Source organism: Peromyscus leucopus, chromosome 6 (assembly GCF_004664715.2).
Source record: "Peromyscus leucopus breed LL Stock chromosome 6, UCI_PerLeu_2.1, whole genome shotgun sequence".
Classification (NCBI taxonomy): domain Eukaryota; kingdom Metazoa; phylum Chordata; class Mammalia; order Rodentia; family Cricetidae; genus Peromyscus; species Peromyscus leucopus.
The window spans coordinates 110569475-110596846 of NC_051068.1; the positions used below are offsets into that span (position 1 = coordinate 110569475).

The 27372-nt window shown below is 41.5% G+C and overlaps 1 protein-coding gene across 1 annotated transcript in view; it reads right to left on the reverse strand.

Annotated features, from left to right (window-relative positions):
* C6H4orf17 (chromosome 6 C4orf17 homolog) overlaps positions 1–26168 on the reverse strand; it is a 28547-nt gene extending 2379 nt beyond the window's left edge. The window contains exons 1-7 of the mRNA XM_028857906.2: positions 25937–26168; positions 16476–16691; positions 10686–10889; positions 7863–7927; positions 3539–3682; positions 2509–2590; positions 1280–1487 (exon numbers count right to left, since the gene is read on the reverse strand). Coding sequence (XP_028713739.1) covers positions 1280–1487; positions 2509–2590; positions 3539–3682; positions 7863–7927; positions 10686–10889; positions 16476–16608 — 836 coding nt within the window. The 5' untranslated portion in view covers positions 16609–16691; positions 25937–26168. The remainder of the gene's footprint in view (positions 1–1279; positions 1488–2508; positions 2591–3538; positions 3683–7862; positions 7928–10685; positions 10890–16475; positions 16692–25936) is intronic.
* Between the last annotated feature and the right edge of the window lie 1204 nt (positions 26169–27372).

Genomic DNA, 27372 nt, shown 5'->3' on the forward strand with positions numbered 1-27372 from the left:
ATTTATTTGTTTATTTGTTTATTTATTTATTTATTTATTTATTTATTTATTTATTTATTTATTTATTTATTTATTATGTGCACAGTGTTCTGCCTGCATGACAGAAGAGGACACCAGATCTCATTATAGGTGATTGAGAGTCACCATGCAGTTGCTAGGATTTGAACCCAGGACCTCTGGAAGAGCAACCAGTGCTCTTAACCTCTGAGCCATCTCTCCAGCCAGCCTAACCCACATTCTTTCAACATGCTATACATAAATATACATGTGTTTCTTTTGTTTGTTTGTTTTGCTTTTGAGACAGGGTCTTTCTATTTTAATTTATTATACGGGCTAGCTTTAAATTTTAATTTATTTTAAATTTGCAAAACCGTTGCTCCAGTCTCCTCCGTGTTGAGATTACAGATGTTTACTGCCACACCCAGCTCTGTTTCTTCTTCTGTTAAAATTGCATGGTTTAACAAATACTGCTTCTAAAACATCATTCAAATGGCTTAGTGATTATTTTTCTCTCTGAAACTTCCTAGGAATATATCAGTTGAAGTGATTTATTTTTATCTTCATTGATTTACATTAAAACCCATACCTATATAATACTAGCATTTACAAAATATGCATAACACTAATAATAGTTCCAGTGTCCTTTATGGTTTGCATACTTAAACTTTTTTTAAGGCCCTTGTGGCTAGAAAGATGGCTCAATGTTTAGGAAAGCTTACAGTTCTTGTAGAGGACCCAAGTTTGGTTCTTGTTTTTTTTCTGGAGCTGAGGACCGAACCCAGGGCCTTGTGCTCACTAGGCAAGCGGTCTACCACTGAGCTAAATCCCCAAACCCCCAAGTTTGGTTCTTAACACCAAGAGGCTCACAGCTTCCTGTGACTCGGCTATAGGGGCATCTGATGCCCTTTTCTGGCCCCTGTGAGTATTGCACTCATACACCACACACACACACACACACACACACACACACACACACACACACACACTAAAATAACCTTTAAAACGCCTTTTTAAAGCCTTATATTTTCTTAGCTCTCTAATGTCTAGTCTTACTTTGCCATTAGTGGAAAGGGAATTTTCTTCAAAGAGAAAGGTTATTTATTAGCTAAAGAATATAGCCTCTGCTGAAATGTTCTAACAGTGGAACTGAGAACAACTTTGTTATTGTGTGTGGGTAGAGTTAAGACTCAAAACCTCCGCATGACTAGCAGTTGAAAGAGAAAACGAGGAAGTGTGAAGTCATTCTGTGCAGAGGCACCTGGGTGGCCTGTTTAATTACCTGGGGGGCTGATGTCCTTCTCTAGCTCCGGTCAGCACTTTGGGTTTGGCAGGTGTGCTTTGCATTGATTTGGCTGTGGTGGGTGTTGCAGCTATGGATGACTTCTTGGGCTCTGCTGCTGGTTCTGCTGGGGTATTTCTTCCATGGCGAGTCAACAGGTTAATGTCAGAGAGCTCAGAATGAACCAAAGCGGATACCCACTCCTTTTCTGGTTGGGGGGGAAAAGGTTGGAGAGCATGGACGTTACTATTGTCGTGTTGACGAGAAGTAAAAGTTTTGTCTCTTTTTAAGTCAGTAATGGGTTTCACTGTGACATTGCCATACATTTACGTCACTTCAGCGTGTTCTTTCCCCCCTCCTTTCCCCTCCTGCCTCCCCTGCCTACCTCTTGCAAGTCCATTGTGCACCATTCATGGAGGCACTTGCTTACACACACACACACACACACACACACACACACACACACACACAAGTAATAACATATTCTTTTGTAAATGCATGCAATTTATTAAATGTCACAATCCCCCACCCATAGAAAATTGCCCCTAAGCACTTTGCAATTAAAAGTAGTCTTGAACTCTATGGCACGGTACTATTTTTCCAAAATGCTCCCCATTTTCAGAGAGTACTCCCCGGACCAATATCACCCACCAGCAACACCTGCGAAGGTGTTGGAAAAGCATGTTCTTGGGGCCCATGGAGGAGGTCTTGGCTCAGTTTGATGATCAGCTAGTTTAGGGATAGCTGATATGTGCTGTATGGATTGCCCTGCAGTGTATTGATATTTTCATGACACATACAAGGGACAGCCCAAGAGATAACAGGCATTAGCTAAGATTAAATCATCATAGCTATGAGGAGTTTGAAACATGGAAGGTCATGCTGCTACCCTCCACACCAAAGGAAAGAAACAAGCCTATGTTCAGATTTCACAATAGGCCAGAGGATGTGTTCATGGAGGGCCCTGGGGTATGAAGCATAGAGGAGATGCAGAAACCAACCTTAGCTGGGGATACATGTTTCCTATTAATGTAATGAGATACACTACACTTTTTTGATGAGCTGAATGGCCAGCATGCATGCAGGTAGGTGTACAGGCTTACAGGGACTCTGGGCAAATAATTCGGCAATATTTATTTGCAAACCCCAGGTAGGAGGCTTCCATGTGTCCCACTCATCCCTGACAATAACCCGAGGTTGGTGCCTGCAGACGCTCATTTTAACCTCACCTTTGGTGCTTGCGTGAAGCAGCCACCGCAGAACTTCGGCCAGGGAATCGGTATGTAAAATGTCACTGAGCTTTGCCAGGATCTGAGAGGGAACACACAGTGAGGAAGTCAATGGCACCAGGCTCACAAGGTTTCCTTCTCTTCCTTTAGAATCTCATCTCCCCAAATATCACTCCGGGTACATGCTACTTGGGTCAGTTGGGATCTAGTTTGTGGGCTACATCTCCAACAGTGCAAAGGGCGGTCAGTGAAAGCATGGCCAGTTCAAGTGATGTCTGTTGTGTGTCGTGCTGTGTCTATTTGATTCTAACTTCTGTTAGGATCAACTTACTTCAGGAAACGGACCCCTTGTGCGGGCTTCTGGGGGCCCGAAGGAGAATCTGCTAGTCAGGGAAGTTGGCTGAACTCTTGGTGTATTAAGCAGCTCTCTGCACTCTGGTGTGTGCGTGACTGAGAGCCAGCAGCTCCCAAGAATTGTTCTTTCATTCAGTCTTTTCTCCTCGACCTCTGCAGTTTGCTCCATGTGTGCGAAGGTTGACACTGGACCAAAGACTCAGTGGGGCCTGTGCATATTTCTGGAGCTTGTTCTCTACATAGGGTTTTCTTCTTCAGCATCTTACTTACAGAGACTCCAGCCAGCTCAGCATCCTCAAGCTCTAACCGTTTTCCCTGTAGTGAAGACACTGCCCTGTGGGTACCACTTCTCCATGCCATGATTAGGAATGTGCCCTAGCCGAAGTCTGGGTTAAATGCAGTAATCCTCCAGTTTCACGGTCATGGAGCTGTGTTGTCTGTTGCCAAATACCTAAAAACAACTTATTCATATATTCTTCCCCTCTCAGTGATGATTTACAATGGAGGCTAAGTCCTGAATGAATCTATCATTTTATCATCTATTACCTGTCAGCGTCACACACCTGTGACATTGCTGCTCACTCTCGTGTGTGTGTGTGTGTGTGTGTGTGTGTGTGTGTGTGTGTGTGTGTTCATGCCGTTTCCAAGCTATGGGTTTAATAAACCTGCCTCTTACCTTTATCTCCTGCTCCAGATAGTTTGGTATGCACACAGTGTTTTCATTCCCATCTGTCTTGGTACTCATCACTTCCGAGTACCCGGAGCCAGCCGCAGAGCCCGTCCTTGGAGGCAGGAGTGGCTTTTTGGCTTTAAATTCACCCTAAATCAAAGATACGGTATGATCGGCATGTGTTGTTGCACTTGTAATTTCTACATAAATTAAATTAAACTAATGAGAAGCATTAACTTTGCTCACATTTTAAAATTACGTTTATTTAACTCTGTGTGTGTGTGTGTGTGTGTGTGTGTGTGTAGAGAGAGAGAGAGAGAGAGAGAGAGAGAGTTTGCATGCACATGAGCATAACATGGTATACATGTTGTCACAGGACAACTTTCAAGAATCAGTTCTTGTCTTATATCATGTGAGTCCTGGGTGTCTGCCACAGGTCATCAAGCTTGGCGGCAAGTGCCTTTACACACAGACCTATCAAAGGCCAGAGAAACATTTTTCTTTAGTAAGAGAACCATACAAGCAAACACGATGCTAATAATTTTAAGTGTCCTCTAAACTCTACCAAACCTTTGTGTTTGGAGACAAAGCAGATGGTGACGTATTATGGACTTTGGTTGAAATCATTTAAAGCCCTTGATGAAATTCAAGATAGTAATCTAAATGGGAACGTGAGACGTTTTGTATATTGTTGTCTGGGTGGCAATCAGCCCCTCCCACAGATGATCTATGTTGCCTTGGGAAGATTCCTTTTACCACCAGGAAGACAGCAGGGAAGATTCAGTTTTGTCTGCAAAGAGGCTTCATTGTGTGAGCTGTGCTTGCTCTGCTAAAAGCTGGAAATTTAGAATTAGGAACTAATTTTCTTGCTTTTAGTAGGTCAATGGGAAATAAAAAGGTATGTTGTGGGGTGGGCTGGAAATACAGTCTGCAGTTTAAGCAATCACAACAACAACCAAAGAGTATGGGGACTTTGAGTGGAAAGAGCTACAAAGGCCTTGGATCGCAGAGCCTGTTCCAGGAAAGGCCTTCCAACCACCTTCACTGTGGCCGGTGTTACTGACACACCGAGTTAAGAGGAATTGAGTCAACCTGGGCTTGAGATGACCAGAATGAGAGAAGAGCCTTTAACTTCTGGCAGTTGGGAGAGCAAAGCTGTATCATACATATTCAGATTGATTCTTTTTGAAAACTTCTCATGTGTATACTAACTATTCTGCTTCAACTCCTCTCATTGGATATAACTGAAATATCTGATTGGAGTTTTAAAAAATAAAAGAATCAGAATGTACAGGACAACATGGAATTAACAGGAATCAAAAGTAAAGGGAAGTAAGAAGCAGAAGTTCATTGAATGTAGTAGACATTTTTGCTTTGCGATCATTGTATGATAATGAAAAATAAGAGCTTTTTGACTACCTGAAACTGTCTGAAAGACAGATCTCATAAGGACGACCACCTAAGAACTATGTCTCCAAGATGAAGGTGACCTAATCATGCAACAGTCCGTGAATAAGATCAATGAGATAGGAAAATCCAAAACATTGATGATAACTGATGAAGTTAAACATTTATTTTTGAAGATGAGCAGAACTTGTAGGCCATTGTGCTGGCAAGTTTTATGTCAATTGGTAAAAGCTATAGTTTTCTGAAAGAAGGGAATCTCCATTGAGAAAATGATGCCATAAGATCCAGCTATCAGGCATATTCTTAATAAGTGATACATGGGGGAGGGCTCAGCTCATTGTGGGTGGGACCACCCCTGGGCTGGTAATCCTGAATTCTATGAGAAATCAGGCTGAGCAAGCCATGAGGAGCAAGTTAGTAAGCAGCACTCCTCCATGGCTTCTGCATCTGCTCCTGCCTCCAGGTTCCTGCCCTGACTGAGATTCTGCTTTTAATGATGAACTAACTGTTCTATGTAACTGCAAGTGAGATTAACCCTTTCCTCCCCATGTTGCTTTTGGTCACGGTGTTTCATCACAGTGATGATAATCCTAACTATGATACATATCAAAAGTGAAAGGCATGAAGTGCCATCATTAGGGACCAGAAGACAAACAACTGTGCAGGTATAAAATCATGGAAAAAATGTTTTGTTTTTTTTTTTTTTTTTTTTTTTTTTTTTTTTTTTTTTTTTTTTTTGGTTTTTCGAGACAGGGTTTCTCTATGTTTTTTGAGACAGGGTTTCTCTGTGCCTTTTCCTAGAACTCACTCTGTAGCCCATGCTGGCCTCGAACTCAGAGATCCACCTGGCTCTGCCTCCCGAGTGCTGGGATTAAAGGTGTGCGCCACCACCGCCCGGTGGAAAAAATGTTTTTTGAACAAATGTGTCAGTAAATCTTAAAAGTTAAATGAAATAGATAAATTCCTTGAAAAGGATACAAGCTCCCTAAGCTCACTAAAGAAGAAACAAACAACATATAAAGCAAATCTTTATCTGTGAAAAAAGAAATTGAATTCTTCGTTTAAAACTTTTAACTGGAGGGAAGCTTGAAGCCTGGGTGACTTTACTTAAAGATTCTAGTCATCAACTCTGTATAAAATCTTCCAAAATATTAGAGATCCCAACTTTATGTTGTGCCCACTAGTCCTGAAAGCAAACCAGGAAAAGATATAAGAAAATGTTTTTATAATATAAACATCTAATACAAATATAATATAACAATACATTTGCATATATAATAACTACATTGCTTGGCAGAATTCATCCTCCATGTCTGACAAAGCACTGGAAACAGAAGGAAGCCGCCTCAGTCATGTCTGGGCATCTGAACTGGGAGAACCAGCACCGTGCTTCGGGATGAACGTCTGAATGATCAAGTGTAGGGCGCGGCTGTCAGCTTCCATGTTTCTAGTTCACACTGCACCAGAGGTTTGGCCCTCACAGTCAAGCACAACACACATGGAAGCACGCAAATCTGAAAACATAATAGTGTGGGTCCCCTGGCAATGGGACCAGGACTTACCCCAGGTACACAAACTGGCTTTTTAGACCCCATTCCCTATGGTGGGATGCCTTACTCAGCCTTGATGCAGGAGGGAGGGGCTAGGCCCAGGGCCAACATGGTACAACAGCCTGTGTTGACTACCCAAGGGAGGCCTTACTGCCTATGAGGAGGGGATGGGGGTGGGATGGGAGTGGGTGGGGGGAGCAGGAGAAGAGAAGGGATATATAAAAGGAAAGAAAATCTTTTTTAAATAAAAATTATATATATTAAAAAATAGAAAAATCAGAAATTTAAGTCTTACTCAAAGTAACTTTTTTTTAAAAGACCTTGAAACAAAAAGGCAAGGTTCAGATTTAAAGAAAACATTTGCAAAACACATGTGGCAGAGGATTTGCAAATCCTGTACAAAGCCTTCATATCACAATTACAATATGGTCAACAACTCAACTTCAAAGAGATCTGAACATCCACAGCCCATCAAAGGTCACATAAATGACAGGGAAGAAGGGGGAAGCGGCCATCATCAGTTGTGAGAAAAAGTCAGAACTCAACCCACACAAGGAACAGACTACTCAACCCTAGGTTAGCCTTGTTTGCTTGCTTGTTTTAAGACAGGAGTCATACTTCAGCCTCCTCCCTGCTAGGATGACGAACCGCAAGCACACTTCACTTCTATGAGCTGAAAACTAGAGCCAGTTGTTTACATTTCAGCAGGAAGTGGAGAAAAGGAAGCTGTGAGCTATGAAGGAAATGGGAAGCAGAACAACCACCGGCCATTCCTTTAAACCACTTTCACACAAGACCACCCCAAGAGTCAGTTATTGTACTTGCAGGTATTGACCGGGAGGGAAGTAAGTATGGATGTACAAAGAGACTTATGGGTGAGTGTTCATCTCAGCTTTGTGAAAAGGTGAACATGACCCTGATACCCTTCAACATGAGCCTGGGTTCACAACTGTGAGACAAGCAAGCCCTGAGTCCCTTGGCATTAAGAATCAACACAGCCACATGGGTGGATCTTAGAATAATCTCGCGAGTGAAACCAGACTTTGAAAGAGAACTCACATGTGGTCCCATTTACATAAAAGTTAAAAGTCTGTTCCACTTTAGTGACACAAAGCAGATCATTGATTGTGTTTGGGAAACCCACGGAGCTAGTAGACATGTGCATGTTCCTGACTTTGGTTGTGCTTCGCCAGGAGGTGTAGATGTACTTGTCAAGATCCAGCTAATTGTGCATTTGGGATATAAACATCTTCTATCATAAAGGTACACTTTAATAAAGCAGTGGAGATATTGTGAGAGACTTCTCGGAAGGACTGTAAAGTAGGGCAAGTGTCAGATGTCGGACAGCTGGCTGCAGGCAGCTGTTGGTTTACCTTCTTTATCCCTAAGGGATTGTCGCAGGAAGTTTTGAAGCATTCATTGATATTTCTACATGGCTCTGAAAGAAATTCAGGAAATGTATTTAAATTAAATCAAAGAAATGTCAATCCATGCTTTATGTATTAGTCGCTGAAATAAACTGGTCTGTTCAAACTTAAATTAAGGTCAGTTCAACCCTATGTGTGCATATGAGAAAAGTTGTGATGGAAACTGTAGTATAATAACATTATATAAGTGCATTTATGTTTTTTAAAAAATACTGGTTCTATTCCCAGAATGATAAGATGAAGACATATTGGAAACTAGCCTGCCTACCTGCCTGCCTGCATTCCTTCCTTCCTTCTGTCCTTCCTTCCTTCTTTCCTCCTGTCCTTCCTTCCTTCCTTCCTTCCTTCCTTCCTTCCTTCCTTCCTTCCTTCCTTCCTTCCTTCCTTCCTTCTGTCCTTCCTTCCTTCTGTCCTTCCTTCCTTCCTTCTTTCCTTCCTCCTTCCTTCCTTCCTTCCTTCCTACCTTCCTTCCTTTTGTCAGTCTTCCATTTCTTCCCCCTCTCCCATCTCAGTCTCACACCACTACCCAGGCTATCCTGTGATCCCCTGACTCAGCTTCCCAAGTGAGTAGGATTGTGGATCTCTTCCAGCAGCCCTGGCTACTACACTTTCTTGATCTAATTAAACTGATTGTAAAAGTAGAATCCTACTGTATGTTTCTTATCCATGTGTCTGTCACTTTTGTTTAATAGACAGTTGGTATGTGGTTTTTTTTGTTGTTGTTGTTGTTTAATAGACAATTTGTTTGCCCCAAAGACAGAAGATTTGCACTGAGTTGTAATTGTATTTTTAATTTTGTTTCTCAGCCTTAAACCCCTCTTGGCCTGACATCATCCACAGCTCTGCTCAGCTTCCTCTCTTCTTAATGAAGGTATGTCCTCTCGAAGGCATGCTCCTTTACCAAAGCCATAGCCACGCACCATTTTTGTTAGTAAACTTTTTTGTGTGCATAATCTCCATAGCAGCTAAATTCATCAGTTCTGTCTGAAGAAAGATTGTTACTTCTGATAATAAACACGGTGTTATGGCTGGTGACCATGTTCAGTTAGTGGTGCCTTGCTGAGAACAGAAACTACTCTGTTTTAAGAAAAACAAATAAGTAATATAGCGAACTGAGCATGTGTAATTACATTGGGAGGACTGGAGTGTAAACATTTGTTTTGAGGTCTAGAAATCAGTGACAGCCTGACTCAACCCAGAATCACCTAGGAAGAAAGTCTCAATGAGGAATTTTCTAAATCAGGTTGACCTGTGGACGTTTCGGTGAGGGACTGTCTTGGCTGACTTTGCTGGTGTGGGAAGAGCCAGCCTGAAAGTGGGAAGAACCATTCCCGGGTTGGGTCGCTGAACTCTCTCACAGTAAAGACGGCTGGTTAGTTGAGCACAGACTACGCATTCTCTCTGCTCCTGACTGTGGATGTGATATGACCAGCTGTCTCAAGCCCTTGCTGCCATGATTTCCCCCGCAGCGATGGACTGTCACTAAGAATTGTGACCTAAAACACACCCGTTCCCCCCTAAGCTGATTTTTATCACAGTATTTCGTCACAGCAATAAAACGAAACAGGACAGGACTTGGTACCCAGGGAGTGAGGTCATTACCGTCATAAAGCTGTGTTGGGGGCTAGAGAGACATAGCACTGAGGGTAAAAGTCCTAGATGCTCTTGCAGAGGACGGGGTTCAGTTCCAGCACGCACATGGTGGTTTACAACCGTTTGTAATTCCAGTTCTCGTGGATCTGATGCCCTCTTTTGATCCCTTCTGGCACCAGCCACACATGTGATGCATATATATGCATTCAGGCAAAACATTCATATATATAAAATAAAAATCTGAAAACAGAAGTTTAAACTGAACGTGTTGCTTTTATACTTTTGGACTATGTTGTTGGAAGAATGTGGAAGCTTTTGATCTATTGATCTAGAAAAGCCAATGCCTGCTAGAAACAGTTAGACGGGCTAATCTGGTGGGATCTTGGAAGACAGTAAGCATCTATTAATTTATTTAATCAAGTACTAAAGGCCAGACACTGCATGTGAGCTGGAGGGAAAAATAAGAGTGTCGTGAGCACAGAAGGCGGAGCCATCAGGACATGAACTCATGGGGGTGAGAGTCCTGTGGGAAAGACGTGCACATCTCCATCCCTGTTGTGTCCGCTGTTCCCGCCAGTGTTGGCCACTCCCATCTGCCATCTTTTAGCAAGCTTCTCGGGAAGTTTTCCCACCACAAATGTCTGCCAGAAGTATGTTAGAGAGGGAAAGACTCCCTCTGGCTCATGGCTGGGGTTATAAAGTCCATCTTTGCAGGGAAGGCTTGTCAGGGGGAGTGTGAGACAGCTGGGAGCCAGGGAGCAGAGGATGGATGCCCATGCTCAGCTGGCTCCTTTCTTCTTTCCCTTTTTCTGTTCAGTCTGGGACCTCAGTTGTGTGAAATGGTGCCACCCACCTTCCCTGATCACCCACATTCTCCAGAAACACCTTCCTCAACATATCCACAGGTGCGTCTCCAGGCTATTTTAAATCCAGTCAAGAGTTGACATTTGAAATCTACTATCACACAGACTCTTCTAAGGATTGGATGCTATACCAAATATATCAAACAATAATAGTATTTGTTAATAGTGTTTTACTGAATTGTGGTTAGAGGAATGTAAATTGTCTATATTGAATAATCTATCTCATCTGTCACTCCAGCTAGTTAGGCAATCAATCTTTCCAATTATTTGTAAGTGGCCTAAGAACATTTTCCATTTCTTTATAGGGACTCACCAGACTGAGGTCTTGAGGGAACTTTATTCCGGACTGGTGACAGCCCTCGGGTGGGGCTCTCCAGGGGTGCGGTGCTGGGTGGATTACTGAATTTGGTTAAAGGTGCCTCATTCCTCTCTGAGTAGTTCAACTGGCCAGTGCTAGCCAGCATTCTAAGTGGGATCTCATCGTCATTCACAGTGCAGATTGGGATGTTGTTCAAACCTGGAAGAAGAAGGATAACCATTTGTTTGTTGACAAAGCTGTCTGGAACATACCCCATCACTCACTGTCACCTAATGCTCTTACGTTTCCTACAGCACTTATCACTAGTCTTATTAAATCTGTTTGTAAACTGCTTGTCAGAGCTGCACTAGGATGTGAGCCTCATGGATGGGTGTTTTGCCCGTTTTGTTTACTGTCTGTTGCCAGTACCTACTCCAGTGCCTGGCAGAAAGCTAGCGAGCTTTGATGGCTGAATGAACGGCTGGATAATACAACCAAATACAAGGCTTTTATTTGGTTAAATGCTTCATACTTTACTAAAGGTAACTTTCTATATAGAAATGAAAATTCTTGAAGACATTATCAGATATTATCATTATACTTGAAACACTAGAATAGTGAGTGATTGGCCCTGGTACGTAATATATAATTGCATAAGAAATTAAATATAGGCAACTTTACACACAAACACATGTATTGAAACTCCATTCCTAATTGTTTTAGCCTATATGTTTTGTGTTAATCATTGTTCTCATCACTTTTTCCAATATCATATCACGTACAAATGTGCACACGTGGCAATCTCATACCAGACAGAAATACAAGGAAAGAATTCAGACTCCATCTATTCAAGAGTTAGGTAGGAACTGCTTTCCAAAGGTATAAAGGAACAAGTACAACAGCGTGGTAGTGGTTTGAAAGTCCAGTGTGGCATTCATAACTGACAGCTTGTCCATGAGAGGTGAATTCAACCCGGCAGTGAAGGAAGACTTGTCCTCCAGCTCAGCAAAGGGTTCGGGAATGGAGCTGGGCTCTGGGGAGTCAAGTTTCTGCAGCTGAGGTTCTAAAGCTCCCTTGTCTGAGATCCCATCAAACGCTCTGTCCTCATGGCCCTTCGTCTCTGATTGACATTCAATCTTAGTTTGACGGGAGAGTGGCTGTTTCTGTCCAGGGTAACTGTTTTTTAGTGGATGACTATCCTTTAACAGGAAGTTTAAAATTACAGAAATGATTAACTAAGAAAATGCGTACTCTTTATCCTAGTTTGCTTTCCTATCGCTGTAATAAAACACCACAACCAGAAACTTGGGAGAGGAGAGGTTAGTTTGGTTAACACATCCACATCACAGTGCATCATAAAGGGGAGCCAGAGCAGAAGCTCAAGGAAGGAACCTGGAGGCAGGAACTGAAGCAGAGACCATCTCGACCATCAACATGAGTCTCTACTATTGATACATAAGGCTGTATCAACTTTTGATGCTTATGGCTCCGTCTGGGAATTTGCCTTTTGATGAAGGGCGTCCTCATGCACAGCAGAGCATGACCACCCAATGTCTGGCTTATGGAAGCCATAAAGGCTGAGTTTTTTTTATTTAATTAATATTTTATTCATTTTACATACCAATCACAGATCCTCCTCTTCCCTCATCCCATCCTCATGCCTTCCCTCCCCAATCCACTTCCCATTCCCTCCTATAAGAAGGTAAGCCCTCCCATGGGGAGCCAGCAGAGCCTGGTACATTCAGTAGAGGCAGGTCCAAGCTCTCCCCCCGCCTGCACCCCACCTCAAGGCTCATGCACCAGGGATAGATCCTGATCCTACTGCCAGGAGGCCCCTTAAGCAGATCATGCTACACAGCTGTCTCGCTATGCAGAGGGCCTAGTCCAGGCCCGTGGAGGCTTCACAGCTGTTGATTTAAATTTCATGAGTTCCCACTAGTTTGGTTTGGTTGTCTCTAAGTTTCTCCATCATAATCTTGATGCCTCTTGCTCACAGAATCCCTCTTCTCTCTCTTCAACAGGACTCCTGGAGCTCGGTCTGGTGTTTGGCTGTGGATCTCTGCATCTGCTTCCATCAGTTACTGGATGAAAGCTCTATGATGACAGTTAGGGTATTCACCGATTTGATTACTGGGGTAAGCCAGCTCAGGCACCCTCTCCACTATTGCTCTTAGTCTAAGCTGGGCTCATCCTTGTTGATTCCTGGGAACTTCCCTAGCACCTGGTTTCTCCCTATCCCCAGGATGTCTCTCTCTGTCATGGTATCTCTTTCATGGCTTTTCCACTCCATACCTTTTCCAGCTCAACCATCCCATTCCCTTACGCTCTCATCCCCTATCCCCAGTTTACTCATGGAGATCTCATTTATTTCCCCTTCCCAGGGTGATCCATGCATCCCTCTTTGGGTCCTCCTTGTTAGTTAGCTTCTCTGGAGCTGTGGGTTACAGTCTGGTTATCCTTTACTTTACATCTAGTATCCACTTATGAGTGAGTACATACCATATTTGTCCTTCTGAGTCTGGGTTACCTTACTCAGGATGATATTTTTTAGTTCCATCCATTTGCCTGAAAATTTCATGATGTCATTGATTTTACTGCTAAGTAGTACTCCATTGTGTATATGTACCACATTTTCTTAATCCATTGTTCAGTTGAAGGGCATCTAGGTTGTTTCCAGGTTCTGTCTATTACAAATAATGCTGTTATGAACATAGTTGAGCATGTGTCCTTGTGGTATGATTGAGTATTCCTTGAGTATATGCCCAAGAGTGGTATGGCTGGGTCTTGAGGTAGATTGATTCCCAATTTTCTGAGAAACTGCCATACTGATTTCCAAAGCAGCTATACAAGTTTGCACTCCCACAAACAGTGGAGGAGTGTTCCCCTTGCTCCACATCCTCTCCAATATAAGCTGTTATCAGTGGTTTTTATCTTAAAGGCTGAGTCTTTATCTGGAATTGAGAACCCTATAAAAGGCCACCCCAGCCCTGCTCTCCCTTGTGGGCTTGGTTGAGGCCTCTGTGACATCCATGTGGCATTTTACTTTCTCTTTCTTGTTTAATTCTGCTTCCTTTGTTTCTTTTGTTTCTCTAGAGGAAAACATAGGATACTATGGCAAAATATCACCTGACCATCTACATTGAGGATATGGGGCCTAGAGCGTCTCTTTGAAATGACATTTAAGCCAACATCTGAAAGATGAGAGATATCATTAATGGTGTTTTCTGTATAGAGAAAATAAGTGTGAAAACCCAGAACTTGCAAAGGGCTTGTTACACCTTCAAGAAACTTGGACAAGTCCAAGTATAAAGTGTGTGCATATGTAGGTGGGGAATTGTGAGGTGAGTTATAAAAGACAGAAGTTACATCACAGGATTAGACAATATTATCATATGTGCCTCTGAGGGATTTTAGCAAGATGTTTAAATAGCCAATTTTACATTTTAAATATGATTTGTGTGGTGGTTTTATAGAGAATGAATTGGATGAGGGTAACTGATTTTTCTGTTTTTTTTTTTTTTCATCATGGCCATCCTGATTATGTTTGTCAGATTTGTCAAAATAAGGATAGCAGTAATATTAGCAAGTATGATTTGAATGGGATGTTGAGGCATGTGGGAGCCCACAAAGGTTTCCTAGTGAGACCTGAGCCTGATTTACACAGCAGGGCTGCATCAGGGGATGAATTGACCATGTGCATGGTTACCAGGTGTTTGGAAGCATCTGCACTTGGCTGTGCTAGGAGGAGATCTTTTGCTCCAATCCTTGGCATTCTTAAAAAAAAAAAAAAAAAAAAAAAAAAAAAAAAAAAAAAAAAAAGCCCTTTAGAAGAGATAGAAGGGGCCAGTAAGGATCCAGGTCTTCCCGAGGATATCCTGTGTTTCTATCTGTCTCTCTCTCCCCTCTATATTTCTATATTTCTATCTAAATCTCTTATCCCTCACTCCTCAAGAATACCCTGGAGGAGAAAGGTGGGGGCAGGCCCCCCACAGAGGCAGCACAATGCAGTGGGCTGAAGAGTGGCTCAAAGATAAGGGTGTGAGAACCCTGAGTACACATACCTCTCCTGTCTATGATGTCTGTTTTGTAGCATGATATACAGAACTTCCTAAATGTGCTCAGCAGCCAGTGACCCCTTTCCTCCTCCCCACATGAGCTGTACTCTGCATTTCTACCTCCTGCTCCATTTCCTGGTGCTCTTTTCCATGTTGTCAACTTTCCCGTCACCTTTCATGTTCACACGTGTAACCACGACACAGAACTGTTGTTACCAGGCTCTGCCTGTGTGGTCACTCCAAGTCAGTGTTTGTTGACTACTTATTGAGGAAGCAAGGTGGCTCTCATAGGAATATGAGTCTCAGGGAATAAGATGAAGGACTAGTGATTAACCCAGCAGCTGAGGTGGCTTTTGAGGAGGGAGGTGTCCCACAGTTGCCCTCACCTGGAGTGAACTGACTGATTCACTCTATCTAGTGCCAACAGTTCTGTTTGTTTTCCATGTGCTTTGTAATCCTGCTAACTCCACCTCCTCAAACACCATTTCTCTCTAGAGCACAGATATATGTAGAGATTACATGTGCTTTTTATTCTTCAGTACAAGCTGAGAGAATATACTGGCAATGTCTGGTTTCCAAGGGCTTGCTACAGAAAGATGAGGAGATGGAAAGGGAAGGAAAGATAGGGAGGGAGGCAGGTAAGGAGGTAGAGAAGAGAGGAGGAAAAGAAGGCGATAAAATATATGCTCTTTTTTTTGTTTAAAGACTTATTTATTTATTATGTATACAGTGTTATGCTCTTTAGTATGACTTGGTCAGTAATAGAGTGGCTGACTATCATGTGCAAGGCCCTGGGTTCCATATCCAGCATGTATGCAGATATATGCACATAAATGTACTTCATATGGCTTTTGTTTAGATCCTGGCATGGGTGTCATGATGGCTCTTATTGTTTGTCAATTTGACTACATCTGGAATTAACTAAAACTCAAAAATGGCAGGGCACACACCCATAAAGAATTTTTTACTTAACTGGAACATTTGAAGTGGGAAGGTCCACTTTTAATCTGGACCTTTGAGATGGGAAGACATACCCTTAATTCAGATCTTTAAAGGTGGGAAAACCCACCTCTAATCTGGGCCACACCATCTGCTGGAAGCCTATATAAAGGATATGGAAGAAAGATGCTCTCTTTGCCTGCTTCTTCCCACCCTTGCTAGCAAGTCCATTCCTTCACTGGCATTAGAGCTTATTTCTTTGGGATTCTGGCATATACTGAAGGCTAGGTGAGGAATCCAGCCTCATGGACTGAACAGTCACTGGATTCTTGAACCTTTCATTGGTAGACAGTCATTATTAGATTAGCTGGACCACAGCCTGTAAATCATTCCAATAAATCTTCTTTAGATAGATAGATAGATAGATAGATAGATAGATAGATAGGTGGATAGATAGATAATGGTAGATAGATTCATTCATGAAGTTCCATTATTCTAGAGAACCCTGACTAATACAGGTGTGAAGGTAGTTAAGAATGTAAAATACATTTAATCCAATTGGTCAGTATCACCTTGTGCTCCCTGAATGACTTCCCAGGCTCTGAGTACTTTAGTCCTTAGGCCCATGTCCCAACACAAGCAATCTATGGGCTAATATCTAGCAGAGAAGGTACTCACAAATGTCTACAGGCACTAGGACCTGGCTTCTAATATCTTAGCACCTTCTTTCACCAGTGGTCAAATACTTTAAGTAAACATTACAGTTTCTGCACAAAGGAGAAAAATATCTGACTAGCTGAAGTCCTATTACCTTTGATGTGGCAAACTCTTCTGGGATGAGGCGTGTGCCTGACTAGGAAGCAGCTGTCATTTCTTGCCATCATGTGGCTGCCTTTGCTCTCTGAGTAAAGAGAAGATGTTGGGGACTTGAGGATTGAGTTCATGGCTTGTTGGTTTTCCTCTCCCCAGTTGCCACAGAGTTCTTGGGATCTAGCTTGATTGGCTTCACTCACAGATGGGCTGAAACCTTGAAAACACAGAATGTCAAATCAAACTTCTATAAACATTCCAGACCAGAATAGAACATAAGTTCCCCTGGAAAAAATTGAAGTATCCGTGAAAATGACCTCTATTTTACTTTTAATTGTATTTAAGATCTCTGTGGTCCTATGAACAATTAATTTACACAATTATTTCTTTTAATGAATTAAATTTAAAGTAGGCTTTTAAAATACCATATCTGCAAAAACACTTTACATTAAATTAGCCTTATATATGGAACTTTCATTTTGTATCTTTAAGAAACCTAGATTTTCAAATTTATATCATTCTTCAAACAGCTAAGACACAAGAGAGTAAAAATGAGGAAATGACACTAGTCATTCAGCTGATAAGCTGGATAGCATTTGCTAAGTGTTTGCAACATCCAGTGATATTAGATATTCTTTCAATCATTGATTAACACCAATTACACACCACAGATCTAGAACTTTAAAGTGTTACTGTTCTTGAACTCACAACCAAATTGGGGGTGTGGTGTGAAAATCTGGATTCAGAACATACAAAAGAATTATTTAAACCTTCTGAAAATGACGAGCCATTCTTGGAGCTGTAGAGATGGCTCAGAGGTTAAGAGCACCAGGCAGGTCTTTCAGAGGACCAGGTTTTGACTCCCAGCACCCATAGGGTGGCTCAAAACCACCAATAACTCCAGTTCCTGGGGATCTGATGCCCTCTTCAGGACTCTTCAGGCACTTCATGTACATGACACACAGACAAACCCAAGGAAAACACCCACACACATTAAATAAATAAATAAATAATAAATATATAATATATGCAATTTAAAAAGACATACTGCTCTTGAAATTTAAGAAGATGTTTTTGATAGATGTAGTATATTTTCTGTGTTATATGTAAACGTTATTCATCATACCAGAACTGGCAAAGAGACATTTTTATTCCCATTTTTTTTTTTCTGGTCAGATTAACACGTAGTACCAAATGTCCAATGAATGGATGTTGTTGAGTATTTCTGGTTTATTGGCATCTTTTGTTTATCCATTTATGTAGTAGTAGTAGTACTAGTAGTACTAGTAGTACTAGTAGTACTAGTATATATGTGGGGGGGGCTCATGCATGCTGCAATGTGCATGTGCAGGTCAGAACAACTTTTACAAGTGGGTTCTTCCATTCCACCTTGGGTTAGGGGATCGATCTCAGATCTTTAGGCTCATACAGCAATTACTTTTCTCCACTGAGCCATCTCATCAATCCCTATTTATATCTTTTTATACCACAGCAATCTGTTCAAGTTTTTCCAGGGTATATTTTTAGAATGCCTGGTGTATAAATTATCAGCCATGTTACCAGAAAACATATGACTTTTAAGAATTTCATTTTGGTGTGTGTGTGTGTGTGTGTGTGTGTGTGTGTGTGTGTGTGTGTGTGTGTGTTTATGTGTGTATGTCTGTATCTGTGTATGTGTCTGTGTGTGTCTGTGTCTATGTTTGTCTCTCTCTGTGTGTACCTGTGTGTGTTTTAGTTAGCTTTAATGGTCAGCTTGGCACAGCATAGAGCCACCTGAGAAAAGACATCTCAAATGAGGATTTCCCAGAACAAGCTGGACTATTTGGGCACATCTGTGGGAGACTGTCATGATTACTAATGTTGTAGAAGGGTCCAGCTCTATGGATGATATAGCTAAATATGAGTGTCATTGGGTTTCTATCACTGTGATAAGACACCATGACTAAAAATAACTCTCAGGTCATATTCCTTCATGAGGATAATCAGGGCAGTAACTCAAGCAGAGAAGGAAACTGGAGGCAGAAACTGAAACAGAGGCCATGGAGGAACACTCCTCATAGGCTGGCTTTTCCAGGTTTGCTCAGCCTGCTTTTTTATACATTGTAGGACCACCTGCCCAGGGATGGCACTACCCACAGTGAATGGGCCCTCCCACATCAATTACTTATTAAGAAAACACCCTACAGGCTTGCCTATAGCCCTATCTTTTAGAGGCATTTTCTCAATTGAGGTTTCCTTCTCACAGCTTATGTCAGGTTGACATAAAACTATCTAGTACAATAGGTCTGTGAGCAAGCCAGTAAGCGACATCCTCCATGGTTTCGGTTATGCTTACTTCATCTATGAAGTGGATTCCTTGATTGGAGGTAACGCTGTCTGTAAAGGCAAGCAGGCCTGCCTCCAAGTTCCTGCCTGAGTTCCTGGCCTGGCTTCCCTCAATGCCAGACTCTGAGTTAGAGGCTGAAAACAAACCTTCCCTTCTCCTAAGCTGCTTTTGGCCATGGGATTTGTCGCAGCAACAGAATGGAACTAGGATGGCATTCTAAAGTTATTCTAGGTTAGAGAAATTATGCTTAAACATTAAATTTAGAAAGTATCATTACTTAACAAAAATGGTATATATTTAATATTTTTATTTTATAATTCATTTAATTTTACATATCAGCCATGGATTCCCCTGTCCTCCCGCCTCCCGCCCCTGAGTCTTCCCCCACAATCCACCCCCCATTCCCACCTCATCCAAGGCAAGGTCTCCCCTGGGGAGTCAGCCCAGCCTGGTAGATTCAATTGGGACAGGTCCAGTCCTCTCCTCCCTACACCAAGGCTGAGCAAAGTGTCTCAGCATAGGCCCTAGGTTCCAAAAAGCCAATTCATGTACCAAGGACAGGTCCCAGTTCCACTGCCTGGGAGCCTCCTAAACAGTTCAAGCTAATAACTGTCCCACTTATCCAGAGGGCCTGGTCCAGTTCTATGGGGGCTCCTCAGCTCTTGGTTCACAGTTCATGTGTTTCTACTAGTTTGGCTATTTGTCCCTGTGCTTTTTCCAATCATGGTCTCAATATCTCTTACTCATATAATCCCTCCTCTCTTTCGCCCACTGGACTCCTGGAGCTCCACCTGGGGCTTGGCTGTGGACCAGTGGAACCGAACTGAAGACCCTCACATTAATCCACACACCTATGAACATATGATTTTCGACAAAGAAGCCAAAACTATACAATGGAAAAAAGAAAGCATCTTCAACAAATGGTGCTGGCATAACTGGATATCAACATGTAGAAGAATGCAAATAGATCCATATCTGTCACCGTGCACAAAACTTAAGTCCAAGTGGATCAAAGACCTCAACATAAATCCAGTTACTCTGAATCCAATAGAAGAGAAAGTAGGAAGTAGTCTTGAATGCTTTGGCACCAGAGATCGCTTCCTAAATATAACACCAGTAGCACAGACACTGAGAGAAACAATTAATAAATGAGACCTGTTGAGACAGAGAAGCTTTTTTAGGGCAAAGGACATGGTCAGCAAGACAAAACAACAGCCTACAGAATGGGAAAAGATCTTCACCAACCCCACATCTGACAGAGGGCTGATATCCAGAATATATAAAGAACTCAAGAAATTAGACATCAAAATACCCAACAGTCCAATTAAAAAATGGGCTATAGAGCTAAACAGAGAATTCTCAACAGAGGAAGCACAAATGGCTGAAAGACATTCAAGGAATTGCTCAACATCCTTAATCATCAGGGAAATACAAATTAAAATGACTCTGAGATACCATCTTACACCCGTCTGAATGGCTAAGATCAAAAACACTGAAGACAGCTTATGCTGGAGAGGATGTGGAGCAAGAGGAACACTCCTCCACTGTTGGTGGGAATACAAACTTATACAACCACTTTGGAAATCAATATGGTGCTTTCTTAGAAAATTGGCAATCAACCTCCCTCAAGACCCAGCTATCCCACTCTTGGGCATATACCCAAGGAATGCTCAATCATACCACAAAGACACATGCTCAACTATGTTCATAGCAGCATTATTTGTAATAGCCAGAACCTGGAAACAACCTAGATGCCCTTCAACTGAAGAATAGATAAAATGTGGTACAAATATGCAATGGAATACTACTCAGCAGAAAAAAACAATGACATCATGAGGTTTGCAGGCAAATGGATGGAACTAGAAAATATCCTGAGTGAGGTAACCCAGACTCAGAAAGACAAACATGGTATGTATTCACTCATAAGTGGATATTAGATGTAAAGCAAAGGATAACCAGACTGCAACTCACAACTCCAGGGAAGCTACCTAGTAAAGAGGACCCTAAGAAAGACACAGGGATTGCCCAGCCACAGAGAAATGGATGAGATTTACATGATCAAACTGGGGGTGAGAGGGTGGTAATGGAGTGTAAGGGTCAGGGGAAAGAGAGCTTAGGGAAGCAGGAGGTCCCAGCCAGATCAGGAACAGAGAGGGAGAACAAGGAAAGAGATACCATGATAAATGAAGATCCCATGGAAATAGGAAAAAGCAGAGTGCTAGAGAGGTCCCCAGAAATCCACAAAGATACCTCCACTATAGACTACTGGCAATGGTCGAGAGAGTACCTGAGCTGACCTACTCTGGCGATCGGATGGCCGAACACCCTGACTGTCATGATAGAACTCTCATCTAGTGACTGATGAAAGCAGATGCACAAATGGTATATTCTGTTATTACTCTTTAGGACTATCACAAGGAGAGTTAATTCTAATCTCTTTGTATGGTCAAACTACATTAATTTACTGATAGATTTTTGAGACAGAGCCTCACTATTAGCTCAGGCTGGCCTGGAACTCACAATTCTCCTGAGCCCTCTGAGTGTTGGGATCATGTCTACCACACCAGGCCTATAATCAAACTTTACACTTAGTGTAGCAGGCTTTCTTTTAAGCCACCAACCAGCTCCCAAATCATGACACAGAGACTTCTTATTAGAAAGAATGCTCAGTCTTATCTTATGCTTGTCCTACTACTTCTTAGAACTTAACCTGTTTCTCTTCACCTACATTTTTCCTTGAGGCTTTTTAACCTTTCTTCATTTCTATATATCTTACTTTCCTGCTGTCTCCATGTCTGACTGGCTGGAAGGTGCCTGACTTCTTGCCCCAAACATGTCCCTCTCTTTCTCCCTCATTCTCTTCTCTAATTCTTCTCTCCTAGATTTCTCCTCCTACTTATTCTCTCTGCCAACTAGCCCCACCTGTCCCTCTCCTGCCTAGCTATTGGCTGTTCAGCTTTTATTAGACCAATCAGGCGTCTTAGGCAGACAAGGTGAAACAAATGTAAAGCATCTTTATGTCATTAACAAAGGCAGCATAAACAAATGTAACACATCTTTATATCATTAAACAAATGCAGCAGGAACAAATGTAACACACCTTTACACAGGTTAGAATAATATTCCACAGCATAAACAAAGGTAACACATCTTTGCCTAGTTAAAATAATATTCCACAACTTAGTCTTCCTGTGTGGGTCCTTTGCTTCAAACAAGCCAAATAAGTTCATGCTTAATTTACAAGACAGAAGAGGAATACAAGCTGGGTAACAGGAAGGGCAATAACCTGGAATGAAAATTGGGATCAACGCAGACTAGTTGAATGATCTCCTAGGTTCTCATTTGCTCTTCTATAATCTGCTGGAGCTGATTTAAATATCAGCTGGAATATTCAGTTTTTCTCCTTTATGCGTCTGTCCCACATGAGTCCTCTTACGTGAGTCTGAAGACCTGATTCATGAGGTTACGGTATCACAGGTAAACCAGAGGGTGATGCAGCTATCTTTCTTCTCTTCAGAAGAACCTTGGGAAGGTCTGGGATTCATCCACTCATTCTAAAGAAATGTTGTATGCTTGGTTTAAAAAAGTTTGACCAGATGTCATTTAATATGCAATGAATGTTTAGAGAGTAAAGACAGCATATAAATATTTTGTCCAGATATATCACTAAAATTTTGCAAAATCTAAGCTATACATGACACTTTTGTGCCCCACAAAATTATTCGGTTGATGTCTAGTCATCAACATGATAATATTAGGAGATGGAACCTTCGGAAGGCATTTAGGTCAAGAAGGTGGAACTCTTAAAGAATAAGATTAGTGTCCTATAAAAAAAAGTCCCAGAAAGCCACCTTATCATGTGAGGATGTGCTGAGATGTGGCCCATAAGCTGAGGAGTTGGCTCTCACCAGCCCATGAATGTGCTGATGCTTTCATGGTAGATTTTTTTTTTAGCCTCCAGAAGCATTAGAAAACTATTTTCTGTTGTTTATAACTTTCCCTGCCTATGGTGTTTTGTTATGTCAACTTAAACGGATTAGAACAGTGTTCTTTGAAGTCCAATTTAAATTTACATTTTTAGAAACGCAGTTGATTGGGTAATAAACTAAAGTTGTACTTTAGATCATTTTAGCAAGTGAACTGATGAAAAAAAAAATCAAACCAGCTTAAACTAGAGGAAAAGTCAAACCATGCTCATTTACCCTACCAATGGCCCACACTTTTCTCTTCTACCTCATGCTCATGCTGACTTCAGCACTGGTGACCACTCATTGTCTGCTGTCTTTTAAATCCCTTCCCAGAGTCTGTGAATTGGTTTGAAACACTTTCCTTTCAAAGTTTCACATTATGATAGATAACAAATTTGAATGATAACTTCTTAAGAATTACAAACTCGGCCGGGCGGTGGTGGCGCACGCCTTTAATCCCAGCACTCAGGAGGCAGAGGCAGGCAGATCTCTGTGAGTTCGAGGCCAGCCTGGTCTCCAAAGTGAGTTCCAGGAAAAGTGCAAAGCTACACAGAGAAACCCTGTATTGAAAAAACAAAACACAAAACAAAAAAAAAAAAGAATTATAAACTCAGGAGAAATGAAAGTATTGTTTATCCTCGTATCGCCATACATTTAAAAGACAAGATTAATATAAAAAAAAGAGCATACTTAAATTTTTAAAAATTTATTATTTTATGTGTAAGGGTGTTTTTCTTGCATGTATGTATGTGTGCCATGTGCATATAGTGGAGATCAAGAAATAAGCTGTTTACTTATTGAATAAATATGTTTACTGGAGGATCAGAAATGTCATTTATTTCCAATAAAGAGACTAAACCTTTTTTGCTGAACCCAATATTAGAGATATTTTTAGTACCTAATTGACTGATGTGTATCAGAGATGAGTTCCATAAGTGAAGTAACGACCACTTCTACACATAAACCATGAGTTAGTTTAACAAATAGAATCTTGTAATGTATAACGGCAGGACAGCAGAAGCCACACACTTATTTCCAGAACTTCATAAGTATTTGCTGCATGTTCTAGAAGACAATTCCCAGTCTATTTTCCCCACCATGTTTTTAAATGTCAGATGGTCATACGGAAGACGTGTTCCCATCTCAGGAGCACATATCTTAAGTCAAAATGCTGAAAACTACCAACTCAACTGCAGTGTCAATGTCTGAGGCTTGGAAATGCAGCACCCATGGGTGCTCCAGGCAGTTCAATCAAGTCAGCACAAGCAATAGAGAACTTAACCTCCTTTTAAGTCATTTCTATCAAAATAAGATAATTTGAAAACATAAGAATTTTAGCTATTTTTATTAAAAATCCTGACTCTTGCCTTACTATATATAGATTATAAAATTTACCTAAGACTTCCTCACTTAGTGGATATGGAGGTTTAAAAGAAAATGGCCCCCAAAGGGAATGGCACTATTAGGAGGTGAGGCTTTATTAGAGTGGGTGTGGTCTTGTTAGAGGAAGTGTGTCACTGTGGAGGTGGACTTTGAGGTCTCATACATGCTCCAGCCACACCTAGCATCTTAGACCACTTCCTGTTGCCTTTGCAAGATGTAGAACTCTCAGATTATTCTCCAACACTGTATCTGCCCACACATCTGCCATGTCCCACTGTGATGATAACTGACAGAACCTCTGAATTATAAACCAATTAAATGTTTTCCTCTGTAAGATTTGCCATGGTCATGGTGTCTCTTCACAGCAATAGAAACCACAACTAATACTCAAGAGGTCTCTCTCCTGAGAGAAGATTGCTGAGCTCTGTCTATGTCTACTTTGTCATACTCATGCTGCTGACACTTTAAAAAGGAAATGTGGGCCGGGCGATGGTGGCGCACGCCTTTAATCCCAGCACTCAGGAGGCAGAGCCAGGCAGATCTTCGTGAGTTCGAGGCCAGCCTGGGCTACCAAGTGAGTTTCAGGAAAGGCGCAAAGTTACACAGAGAAACCCTGTCTCGAAAAACCAAAAAAAAAAAAAAAGGAAATGTGAAGAGTATGTGAGAGGAATTGAATTGCACTTTGTGTTCATCATTCCAAAAGCTATAGCTGTGGAGATGACTCAGAGATTAAGAGTACTTGCTGCTCTTGCTGAGGACACAGACTCAATTCCCAGGACCCACATTTGGCAGCTCAAAACTGTCTATAACTCCAACCTCATGTTATCTAAAGCCATCTGGCTTCCACAGTGCTGTACGAACGTGATACATACCCCTAAATTAGGGCAAAACTCTTATACATTACATAAATAAATAAAAAAATTTCAAAAATTACTTAGGAAAAGAAAGTTTCCTTTCTTGTAGTCTCTCAAATCTAGCTATGTATTAGTAAATTACTGAACTTATTTGGAATAAGGGAAATACAATCCTCCAAAGAGGTAGGTGGCAAAGAACAGTTAATGTTACTCAGAAAAATGCCCTGCAAATTTGCATAAAATATTGATAACCTTAAGTTCAAAATAGTACATCCACGAAACACAGGCTTTCAAGGAGCCACGAGCAGATGAAAGTTACTTGAGGCAGCCATCTTGTACAGATATCACTCAGGGCATGAACACTACACTCCCACGCTGCTAGCCCAGAACACACAGCACAGCTGCCCCATGGCTTCTTCCCTTACTGGATTAATTTCTCTGGGCACACACTTTCTCCAAAAGGTGTCCTAACCCCCATCTTGTAGTAGCTCCAGCCATCACCCAGCCTCTGTCACTTTTTCTTCTTTAAATCACTCTTTGTAGCATCCACCCCTCCCTGATTTCTGTTGTAAACATTCACTTCTTCCCTGCTTTTTCCAATAGGATGTCATCATCAGACATGCCTTCATCTAGCCTGGTTTTTCATTTTTGTTTGCCTGCTGGGTGCATACACCTGCTACATAGTATAAACTCAGTCATTGCCATTAAATGTGCTAGTGATTTTTCCACAGAATAAATGTCTCTAGTCTATGCCTAGTGCAGTGTTATTAGTATGATCTCCTTCAAAATAAGTGGCTAACTTTAAAAGATAACATCCTTTTCCTCAAAATGACTTACTTGGTTTTTGTATACCTTAAAAAGTATATTTGAAGCTTGTAAGTAAAACGTACTTAAAATGTTAGCGAATTATTCTAATGATAAATAGAAATACCTGAGGACAGTTTTTAAAGCAGATAAATCAGGTCTGTTGATGCCCTTCCAACCTCATATTGAGTCTAGACTGAATATGTTATTTCCTTAAATCTCAGGACTTAAGCTAAGGAGATTTTACTGGTGGCAACGGCCAACTGTCTAGTGCCTTCCAAAGAGCACGGCTGTGTCCCCCAAGTTTCTCCCGCTCTCCCTTCCAAGAGCTGGGGCGCCTCCCTGGTTCTTAGGCAACAACACAGAGCTTAGCAACTGAATAGCATTCTGGGGAAATCGGAGTTCCAGAACCTTGTGCCCGCCATTGCTCTCGGGCCTCCAGTTAAACAGCTTCATTAACAGCACAGCACATCTCTCCCAGGCTGTTTTAGTTTTGGCAAATGGTGCTGTCTATGTGCTGAGTTTTACAGCCTGATGATGCTTTCATCATGGAATCAGCTGTGCTAAGGTCTGGCACCCCACTGAGGTCTGGTACCCTGTTACAATAGGAAAACAGATAAAAGTTATGAATGGGAGTTTTACAGAAGCAAAATTATGGAAATGCATAATAAACAAGTGTTCATCAGTGACTAGCACTAGGCAAACTGAAACTGTCTCATAGCACCAAGAATTCTGGATTTCTATGTAAATCATGAGAACTCATATCTACTCTTCCCAGAACTGTAAACTGCTGCAGTCACTTCTAAACCCAAGCTGATGTTCCAGATACAGTTGAAAGCCCAGAAACTCCACCTTAGTTCCCATGTCTACACTCATATGCAGCCATTTATATAAGAAAATTGACAGACACAATCTTCTCCTAACAGGCAAACCTATCACAGGATACATAGCTATAAGGCACAATAAAACTACATCAATGACATGTTTAACAGGAATGCATTTGAGAAAAATTATGTGGAAAATGAGGTGAAGAGCTTATGGGAATTTAAAAAGAACTACAATAATCTGTAAAATTATTTGCGAACATATACATGTATAGTGAACCTACTGAGAAAAACATAAAATTCAAGGAAATGATTCTCTGGGAGGGGAGAGAGAAGCAGTGGGGGAGGGGTGCAGAGAGCCAAGCTGGGACATTGAGAATAAGCCAAACAAAACACGATCCATAGGGAAACATGTTTTTCTCATGGACTTTGCCACAAAACCACTTTTGTGGAAGTTCTCACATTTGGAATTTCCCTTTTTTAAATTAATATTTTAGTTGACTACATTTATTTGATTATTTGATGTGTGAAAGTGTGTGTGTGTGTGTGTGTGTGTGTGTGTGTGTGTGTCCAGAAAACAATTGAAGGAGTCAGTTCTTTCCTTCTCCCAGGTGGGTCCCAGGGATCAAACTCAGATCCTCAGGCTTGGTGGCGAGCATACTTAGTAACTGCTAAGCCATCTATTTACCGTGTGTGTGTGTGTGTGTGTGTGTGTGTGTGTCTGTGTGTCTGTGTGTCT